The 10,905-nt window shown below is 43.5% G+C and overlaps 1 protein-coding gene across 1 annotated transcript in view; it reads right to left on the bottom strand.

Moving 5' to 3' along the window:
- The window catches only part of top1 (DNA topoisomerase I), a 74,648-nt gene that overhangs the window by 19,075 nt on the left and 44,668 nt on the right, over window positions 1-10,905 (bottom strand). Inside the window, 6 exon segments of the mRNA XM_034172591.1 lie at window positions 2,972-3,121; window positions 3,308-3,402; window positions 3,565-3,692; window positions 6,532-6,646; window positions 6,754-6,822; window positions 6,941-7,126. Of these exon segments, the coding sequence (XP_034028482.1) occupies window positions 2,972-3,121; window positions 3,308-3,402; window positions 3,565-3,692; window positions 6,532-6,646; window positions 6,754-6,822; window positions 6,941-7,126 (743 nt within the window).

Below are 10,905 nucleotides of genomic sequence, written 5' to 3'. Positions count from 1 at the left end.
TATAGAAAACAAAATTGTATTGTTTGCAGATGATGTGTTAATATATTTAAAACAACCGGACAAATGTTTACCTAAGCTAATGGACTTATTAAGCTATTATGGTCACCTTTCAGGTTATAAGTTCAATATTGATAAAACTCAAGTGCTCCCCATTAATTATAGCTCCTCTCCATCTATGAAACAGCAATATAAATTCAAATGGAATAAAAAGTCAATCAAATACTTGGGAATTCAAATCACCAATAACTGTTGGGAAGGTGTCGTAGCACGGACCCACAACAGGGGGCGCAAATGAACGGACAATGAGTAAGCCAAAAGGTAACAATTTAATGTTGTGATAATACACAACGAAACGTGTCGTAATTTTCACAGTCAATAAACACCAGGTGATGTGTGGGCAGGCTCGAAGATAGAAGACGCCCGACGAGAGAGAAGCCGCGTCCCACACGGCTTCCACCACCAACGGCCTGAAGAACACCGGAGCCGCCAAGTCCCGAGTCCCCAGGTGGCCTCTGTCTTCGACTGTCGACCCTGGTACTGCTGGCAGAAAGCAGAAATATGATGTGTGAGTGTGAGTCCGCACACTCAGTAATTTACAGTCCAGACACCGTTAGGAGGGAGCACCTCCACCTCCAAATCATACACACTCGTGCAGCTCCTGTTTGTCCCTCTTCTGGGTCTTCACAGGAATGCGACTGCACACAGAACAATGTTAGACAACGTATTAGTCAGCAGAGAAATTACCTTGGTACTGGTAGTCGATTTCTCGGCGGGGAGGTGGAGTTGCAGTCCGGCTTTTATGGTGGTGATAAACGAGTGACAGCTGGTGCAGAGGATGAGTGACAGCTGTCACTTCTTCTGGGTCTGGCGCCCTCTCGTGCTTGGAGCCCGCACTCCAAGCAGGGCGCCCTCTGGTGGTGTTGGGCCAGCAGTACCTCCTCTTCAGCGGCCCACACAACAAATAACCTTACCAAGTTGTATGAAACTAACTATAGATCTTTAAGTACACAAATATACCAAGAGATGGTGAGATGGAATATTCTTTTTCTAGATTTACAATCTAGAATTGAAACGATCAAGATGAATGTGCTGCCTAGAATTTTATACTTATTTCAATCTCTGCCAGTGCCAATACCAAGCAATCAGTTCGTAGAGTGGGACAGGAAAATCTCTAGATTCATTTGGAATGAGGCCAAACCTAGAATTAAATTCTCAACACTACAAATTCCTAAAGATGAGGGTGGATTGGCACTGCGCAGTTTAGAAGAATATTTCTATGCAGCACAGCTCAAACATATCATTGTCTGGTGTGATTCAAACTACATGACAAAGTGGAAACAAATAGAAATGGGAAATGTAGAACATTTACAAGCTATGATAGCAAATAAGAAGATGTTTAAGGAAAGAGAAAATAAGTTGGACTCCATTACTAGATTCACCTTGGAGGTTTGGTTTAAATTAGTAAAGAGATGTAAAATAGAGGAAGAAATTAAAGTATTTGGCTGGATAGCTTTTGACTTAAACTTTAAACCAGGCAGTATGAATTCTAAATTCAAGGAATGGGCAATTAAAGGATTAAACATTATAAATAAATTTCTTTAAAAAGGCCAAATTGAAAGCTTTCAAACACTACAGAAAGAATTTGATTTAGAATCTCGAGATTTCTATATGTACCTTCAGGTACGGGACCATTATTTAAAAGAAGCAAAGCCAAACCTCCCATGTGAAATGAATGCAATTACACAAATATTAAATGATGCATATAAAAACAAAAGTAGTAAAGCCATATCAAAGTTGTATAAAGGATTGATAGTTAATAGGAAAACATCAACACTGTATATTAGAGATAAATGGGTAAAGGAGTTGCAGGAGGACATAAGTAATGACATGTGGTATAATATTTGCAAATCTCAAGTAACTACAACTAGCTCAAGAAATTGGAAAATTTACTGCTGGAAAAATTTAGTGAGATATTTTATTACACCAAAGATAAAAAGGCATCACTATCCTTGCACCAACCCTGCTGGAGAAAGTGTGGAGAACAGGATGTGGGACATGCACACATCTTCTGGCAGTGTCAAAACTTGTCCCAATTTTGGGAATATGTTGGCAATGAAATTGAAAAGGTATTTGGGTACAATATACCAAGAACAATACTGACATTATACTTTGGAAGAAGAAATTCACAGTATGGAAAGACTTACCTTTATTTTAAGGTTGCAAGAAGCTAAATACGAACACTTTTGGGAAAAATGGACAATGTATATTGATGACAACTGACCAGTTGTTCTGTGTATTTTGTATTGTTTGTTACAATTTGTGAAAACCAATAATAAACAAGTATATAAAAAAAAGAGTAACCAAGTTAGATTACTAGTTACCTTATTAGTTACATTATTTTATTAGTTGCAAGTTGCCTGCAGTTAATAAAGTAATTGCATAAAGCTGCCAATGAAGTAACTGTATAAAGTAACTAAAAAAGTAACTTTTCAAAGTAACTGTGGCAACACTGGCTGCAACATGACAGGATTCACCCATTACAACCAGATTTATTGCCTGTGATCATAATAAAGTATATTTTATTTATCAACGCATATTTCTTAAGTATTATAACTAAATATACCCACTAAGGTACTTTAGGGTAGGGTACTAAGGTACAAATTGTTATTTGGGACCTTTTATAGACTTTAATTACATTTTGTAAATTTATTATATATATTTATATGTAAATATATATTTTAAGTACCTTTTTAATTTGGGAAATTACGGCTCGATCAGAGTGGATTCATTTGTACTGCGCTAGTGTTTAACATAAATCCACAAACATACAGAACTGCAAAAAGAAAAAAATTGCACAATATGTCTCATTTAATGAAAAGGAATGTATTAATGTCTTGGGTGGATAAAGGTCATTTTAAAGCAGATGCACAGACTCCAACAAATGACCTCAGAGTGCGTGCCATTTAATTACCAAGCGACGGAGATGCGAGGATCCAGGTAGTTGAGCTTGGACGTGCCCAGTGCAATCTGCTTGTTCTCCTCTCTGTCTGTGGCTTGCATCTGCAGCTTCATCAGCTGCTCCTCTATCCTTTGGACAGCCTTACGCTTCACCTCCACAGCCCTAACAGATAAAAAAGAAAGAAAATTATTGAAGAGGACGAAGAAAGGTGGAGAATGCACAGAGGCAGGGAAGGAGAGAGATTTAAATCTATGGACTGCTGGACAGATGACCTTTGGGCACATGTGTTGGGCATTTTGTAGGCTGTACTGTCTCTTGTGCTGGTTAGCTGAGTGTGCACATTCTTACTTTTTGCTCTTGTCATCACGGGAAGCCTTGTGGTCAGCCTTGGCAGACTTCAGCTGTTTCCGTGCTGCAGACAGTTGATTCTGTTTCTCATCAATCTGCACAACAAACACACCTTCAGCAAGCATGATATGACTGATCACCTAATGATGCATTATCTTTGTTTTATAAGAAATAGGGACCGTTACTTACAGTGGAAAGTTAATGCAGTTCATAAAACCAGACAGAGCTACTTGAAATAAGGTGGAGCAAGGCTTTACCTTCGTCTGAAGGTTTTGCATGGACTTCTCAAACGTTTTAGGTGGTGCTCTCTGGTGGTTGCAGAGAATGGCCACTGCCCGATTGGCTCGGTTGTATGACAAGATTTTAGCTGGAATGCTGTCTTCAGCTGGAGACCCGGCAACAACAAAAGACAAAATAACATATATTGTTAAATCACTCTTTTTTTTAATAGAACTTTCAAACATTCAAAGATCAGCCTTCTTCTGTGAACCTTTCGAAGAAATTAAAGGACTAATTATAAAGCTGGTGTATCACTTGTCATCCTCCCAAAACTCTTTACAAAGCTCCTCACTGTTGGAATGGCACCCACCATTAATAACTGGGTGTTGAACTTCCTCACTGATGGACCGCAGTCAGTTGGAATCAGCAGTCATACATCCAGCACAATAACTGTGAGCATTGGGACCCCACAGGGCTGTGTACTGAGTCTTCTATTACAGTATACATGCTTTACACTCACGTGCGTTCTGTGGCCTCTCACAGTGACACCTGCATCATCAAGTTCGCGGACCATACAACAACCCTCGGATTGATCTCTGGTGCGGATGAAGTGGTATACAGGAAAGAGGTGGCAGATCTGGTGGACTGGTGTCATGAAACAATCTCTTACTTAATGCGGATAAGACCAAGGAGATGATTGTTGATCCAAGGAGGAAGGGGGAGTGGCATACACCTCTCTGCATAGGTGAGACTGGGATGGAGAGGGTGAAAACCTTCAAATTCCTAGGTTTGCACATTATTGATGAGCTCACGTGGACCCACAACACACAGTTCATCATCAGGAAGTCTTAATCATGACTGTACTTCCTAAGAAGATTGAAGAAGTTTGGCATACCAGCCAAAAGTCTCAGTAATTTCTATAGACGCACTGCTGAGCACGTCTTCACCACGTCCATTATAAAAATGGAAATTGCACTGTCCAGGACAGAATGGCTCTCCAGCGGGTGATGAAAACTGCAGAGCCCATTTCTGGACTAGCCTTCCCCCCACTGCAGCATATTTATCACAACAGAGTCATACGAAGGACGCACAACATCATCATGGATAATACACATCCCCAGCATGATCTCTTCACACCCCTACCCTCAGGCAAGCATTATAGGAGTGTTAGATATATGTGTGTGTTTATTTTTTACTATATCAAGTATTTGCTAAATAGTTACATTTTTTAGTGAGTTTTAGCTATCTGTTTGAGTATGCATGACAACTGGTCTGAACAGCTTTTATTTGATCAGAAAGTCCAGCAACAATGGAGTTAGGTTCCATCAGGTACCAATCCAACTGTGATGAAGACAAGGGGCGGGGTTTCCCCTCTGTCTGTGCAAGCCAATAAGGTTAGGTGTTGCGGGAATAAAACCCACCCATCATGTACAACAATTATTTCCACATAAATTCAGCATTATTTCATAATAAAAGAGGGAGGAAGCGATCAGAGCACCGCAGCTACACGAGCTGGTAGCTGATGCGTTCACTCTGAGTCGGTCATTTCAAAGCGTCACGGAGTATCACCTCGTTTCTGCCTAAAATTGACTTTAGAATGATTTAAGAGGTTTTACCTTGTCATCTGCTGGTTAATAATCTTATTAATCCATTTGATCACTTTGGGTGAAGAGACTCTGTCTCACAGCTCCGAAATGATGCATGTGCAGTGGAGGCAGGGCGGACCAATTTTTAGGGCCGGACCGTTCGGTCCGCAACACCGGACAACTAGTCTGTTGAACAGTTTTTACCCACACTAAATCAGACTTGTGGACAACTCTCTCATCCAGCACACTCTTCACCCTCTCACACATGGACTGAAGCACACAAATCCTTGTGCACTTCCTCACCAGTTTGACTTTGTCAATGTACTGACACTTTATTCTACACTGTTGCATCATTAATGTTATTGCTGTTGTTATTAACATGACAATGATAGTAATTATTATTGTCATTAATATGACAATAATAACAATAATAATAATTACTATTATTATGGTAGTTTTATTGCTTGTATTTTTATTCTATTTCTATCTTTATTATTGTGGGAGATGGGAGATGTGCAAGTAAGATTTTCATTATACAGTTAAACTGTGTTTTTTTCTGTTTATATGACAATAAACCTCTATTCTATTCTATTCTAACAGATTGCAGTTAACTGTTTTTGCCATTTAAATGAAAACACAGGCAGCGATGGACTTGGTGGCCACCAGATCAAGGCTTTGAAAATGAAACTGACAAGTATGCTAATTTCAACCACACCAGCAAGTAATTTCCATCAAGCATGTGATGATAAGATTATTCCCTGCAACACGTCAAGACATGTCCAGCACATTGCAGTCAGTGCTGAAATGTTATTTTAACACTCTCAGTGTTAAAACATGCACAGTGGAGACATGATGGCCTTCATGTTAAAACGCTGGGCTTGTGACCAAAGGATTTTTGTTTTGATTCACCCCGTTCAGACAAGAAAATCACTAATTACTTCCGAAACCCCAAAGTCTGCCTTGTATAGTGAGTGGGTGAATGTGAGGCATCACTGTAAAACTCTTTGACCGTCTGCTTCAGATGGGAAAGTACAATCTCTGTAGTGTAGAATGCATACTTTCATGAAGTAACACTCAGAGTGTCAGAAACATTTTACTATCAAAAAGTGTCATTTTAATTTAAACATTGTGACAATGATGTCAAAGCAATAAGTGTTAACACTGAGGATTTTAATGTTTATGTATCCCCTCCTTCCTTGTTGACACATTTATTTTATGACTGCATGCATGTTTTATTATTATTATTTATTTTTTTTAATGGACACTACAGAATTTCATACATACATATTTTAGTGTACACTGTTACACCAACATGTGTTTTATCTTTATTGTGAAATTGCACAACATTTATGAACAAGCTAGATAATAATTACGCTGTGTAGAATAGAGTTGTGTTTGATTGGAGCCGCTGTCACTCACGGCAGGTAAGTTCCTTAAGCTGCTGCTGCAGGGTGATGGAGGCGTTGTAGGTGCGGAACACCTTAGCTGTCAGGCCGTCCATCAGCTCCTGTAAATGCTTATTCAGAATAGAGGTCTGAAAAGAAAACAGAACAGAAAATAAAAATTAGGTTTTTTTTTAGGTTTGTTTTCCTGAAATTTCAACATTCCCTTTGAGGGAGACTTGAAGGCAGCTTTTCCTACATTTAATCTGTCAAAGAGGTCATCTTCATCCTGCTTGTTCTCCAGGAACAACTGAAGATTTTTGAAAACCTGTCAAAGAAAACACGTTTCAAATATAACACCACCTGTTTAATACCTGCCATTATTGTTTTATGACTTCTTTCTCCCTTTAATTCACTCCCTTCCCATGTCTCCATCTCTTGCTTACCCTCTTTTCCACAGGGATTTTATTGTAGTAGCGGATGGAATCCTTCCCCAAGAAGTCAAATTCCACCACATACTCCTGGTCATCCATCTTGGGGTATAGTTTGATGTGCTCCACCCTCAGTGAGCAACAACCAACAGTATCGGCTGTTTCACCTTCCTCCTTTTCATTACCCGCTCTCAGTGCCAGCTACAAGGGAAGCATTAGAGTGTAAGATCTATTCCGCAAATGTGTTCTATCTAGTATAGCTGCACTGCATGGAAAAGAAGACTCCATGAAAGACTGCACTGAGACTTGTTTTAAAACCAGACATCTGTGAGCAAGCTTACAAAATGATGCTTCCATTTACTGGATATTGGAGGAAATTAATCTTTTATGATGAAATAGCTGAAGTAACAATTTGACCAACGGGTCTGTTGATACATGGTCTGCTCGATGTGGCTGCTCTTTGTTGTGGAGGGCTGAGTTTGTCGTTAGGATTATTTTTTTGTTACAATCACCTGCTTGTTGTGTGGTTAAACGTCTTAACGGATTATTTAAGATGTCTCTGCTGCAATATTCAAGTCTCATCTGATTTACTGTTGTATGTTAACGATTGTATATCCACTTTTAGTAGCTGTCGGTAGCTTCATCCTTTAGGTCCACTGGATGCACAATTAATGAGAGAATAAGCGGCTCATAACTTTTAACATCCACACCAAAGCAAACCGTTATGAGAACCATCACACAGTCCACAAAAATATGATTTAATAAACACTCAAAGCTTAGCTTAGGTGGTTTGGACTCGAAGAGAAGGTCGCGTTCAGGGTTCTTTTGTCACACAATGAGCCACCTACGCTCCGCTGCTTTATGCATTAATGAGTTCATTGTGAATTAGCATGCCCTCTGCTGCCAACACGGCAACGCCCATACACAAGCGTCATATGGGCTGTTCGAGGTTGCTATAGAAAACCTATGAGTGACATCACACAGGGTTTGTTCAGTATATTGTCCAGTATTTAAATTCATCTTATTAAAAAACGGAGCATGCCGGGGCCTCAACTTTATCTAAAGTCTGGGTCTTTTAGTGAAGCTTAGGGCTAGTGGCTGGAAATCACCTTAGGATTTCTTCTGTTTTTCTTGTTGCCTAATGCTGACCAGTGTTGCCACAGTTACTTTTAAAAAGTAATCCAATTACTGATTACTGATTACTCCTTGAAAAAGTAACTTAGTTACTTTACTGATTACTCAATTGGAAAAGTAACTAAGTTAGATTACTAGTTACTTTTTTAGTTACTTTTCCCAGCTGCCGACAACAACCCTCGGCCACCTCAACATGACAATGATACTTGTTTTGCCAAAACTCACTTTATAGTCACCCTTTCTGTTGGGAAAGTGTAGTGACACGGACCCACAACAGGGGGCGTAAATGAACGGACAATGGAAGGAGTCAAATTATAACACTTTACTGTTGTGAATGTCACAACCAAACACAGCAGATTCAGAATGTGCAACAGTCAATTAATAAAGGTGTCGTGTGGGCAGGCTCGACGATAGGAGACGCCCGTCTGGAAACGAACCGGAACCACATGATTTCCACCGCCACCTGAACCCGAGGAATACTGGAGCCGCCAAGTCCCGGAGTCCCCAGGTGGCCACCTTCCCGGCGTGTCGGATCTGGTACTGCTGGCAGAAAGCAAAAGACAGTCAAAGGGTGGGTGTGTGAACACCCAGTAACAATGGTGGGAATGCCACCTCCACCTCTCACTCAACACGTTGCAGCGGTCTCAGATGAAAAGGAGCGCCGTCTTGCACAGCCTCCGCAAAAACGACCGGTTCTCCTGCAAACACTCACAATAACAGATTTATAAATCTCACAAAAAGGGCTGAGAGTATTACCTCCAGATGAAGATGATATCTCGGCAGTTTGGTGGAGGTGTCTTCCTGCTTTTATACCAGATATGTTGATTAGTGACAGCTGTCACGGATGATGGGTGACAGCTGTCACCACGGCTTGTTCCTGAGGCGGCAGCGCCCTCTCGTGCCTGAAGCCCGCACTTCAGGCAGGGCGCCTTCTGGTGGTGGGCCAGCAGTACCTCCTCTTCAGCGGCCCACACAACAGGACCCCCCCCTCAACGGGCGCCTCCTGGCGCCCGACCAGGCTTGTCCGGGTGGCGACGATAGAAATCGGCCAGGAGGGCCGGGTCCAGGATGAAGCTCCTCTTCACCCAGGAGCGTTCTTCGGGTCCATACCCCTCCCAGTCCACCAAATACTGGAAACCCCGGCCCATTCGACGGACGTCCAAGAGCCAGCGAACTGTCCAAGCCGGCTCCCCGTCGATAATATGGGCAGGAGGCAGCGCTAGACCGGGTGCACAGAGGGGCGAGGTGTGATGCGGTTTTATCCTGGAGACATGAAAGACCGGATGGATCCGCAGTGAGGCCGGGAGTTGGAGCCTCACTGCGGTAGGACTGAGGACCTTGAGGATGGGGAAGGGTCCAATGAATCGGTCCTTCAACTTGGGGGACTCGACCTGGAGTGGAATGTCCTTGGTGGAAAGCCACACCTCCTGCCCGGGCTGGTAAGTAGGGGCCGGGGACCGTCGACGGTCTGCATGGGCTTTAGCCCTCGTCCGGGCCCTCAACAAGGCCGAACGGGCGGTGCGCCACACCCGACGGCATCTCCGCAGGTGGGCCTGGACCGAGGGCACACCGACCTCTCCCTCCACCAAAAGAAACAAAGGGGGCTGGTACCCCAGACACACCTCGAACGGGGAGAGGCCGGTGGCAGAGGACACCTGGCTGTTATGAGCGTACTCGATCCAGGCCAGATGTTCACTCCAAGCCGTCGGGTGTGCGGAGGTCGTGCACCTGAGGGCACCGTTCGACCTGTCCGTTAGTCTGTGGGTGATACCCAGACGAGAGGCTTACAGTGGCCCCCAGTTCCCGGCAGAAACCTCTCCACACCAAGATCGGTGCAGTCGAGAACCGGCGTTTCAACTCCCTAAACGCGGCTTCGCACCGATCCGACCAGGTGAAGGGAACTTTTGGTGAGGTCAGGGCCGTCAGGGGGCTAACAACCTGACTATACCCCTTAATGAACCTCCTGTAGAAATTTGCGAAGCTGAGGAACTGTTGCAGCTTCCTACGGCTTGTAGGTTGGGGCCAGTCTCTCACCGCTGCAACCTTGGCCGGATCCGGGGCGACGGAGTTGGAGGAGATGATAAACCCCAGGAAGGACAAAGAAGTGCGGTGAAACTCACACTTCTCGCCCTTCACAAACAACCGGTTCTCCAACAACCGCTGCAGGACCTGACGTACATGCCGTACATGGGTCTCAGGGTCCGGAGAAAAGATGAGTATATCATCCAGATATACGAAGACGAATCGGTGCAGGAAGTCCCGCAAGACGTCATTAACCAAAGCTTGGAACGTCGCGGGGGCGTTAGTGAGGCCGAACGGCATGACCAGGTACTCAAAATGACCTAACGGGGTGTTAAATGCCGTCTTCCATTCGTCTCCCTTCCGGATCCGAACTAGGTGGTATGCGTTCCTAAGATCCAACTTTGTGAAGATTTTGGCTCCATGCAGAGGGGTGAACACTGAATCCAACAAAGGCAACGGGTATCGGTTGCGAACCGTGATCTCGTTCAGCCCCCGATAATCAATGCATGGACGAAGACCGCCATCTTTTTTTCCCACAAAAAAGAAACTCGCTCCTATCGGAGAGGTGGAGTTATGGATCAGCCCGGCAGCTAAGGAGTCCCGGATGTAGGTCTCCATCGATTCGCGCTCAGGTCGGGAGAGGTTGTACAGCCTGCTGGACGGGAACTCCACGCCTGGCAACAAATCGATGGCACAATCATATGGACGGTGCGGGGGAAGAGTGAGTGCCCGATCCTTGCTAAAAACGTCAGCAAGATCGTGGTACTCAACCGGCACCGCCGACAGATTGGGGGGTACTTGGACCTGCTCCTTAGCCTGGGAAC

The sequence above is a fragment of the Thalassophryne amazonica genome, chromosome 6, assembly GCF_902500255.1.
Source record: "Thalassophryne amazonica chromosome 6, fThaAma1.1, whole genome shotgun sequence".
Classification (NCBI taxonomy): Eukaryota; Metazoa; Chordata; class Actinopteri; order Batrachoidiformes; family Batrachoididae; genus Thalassophryne; species Thalassophryne amazonica.
This window is presented reverse-complemented; position numbering and strand designations above follow the sequence as displayed.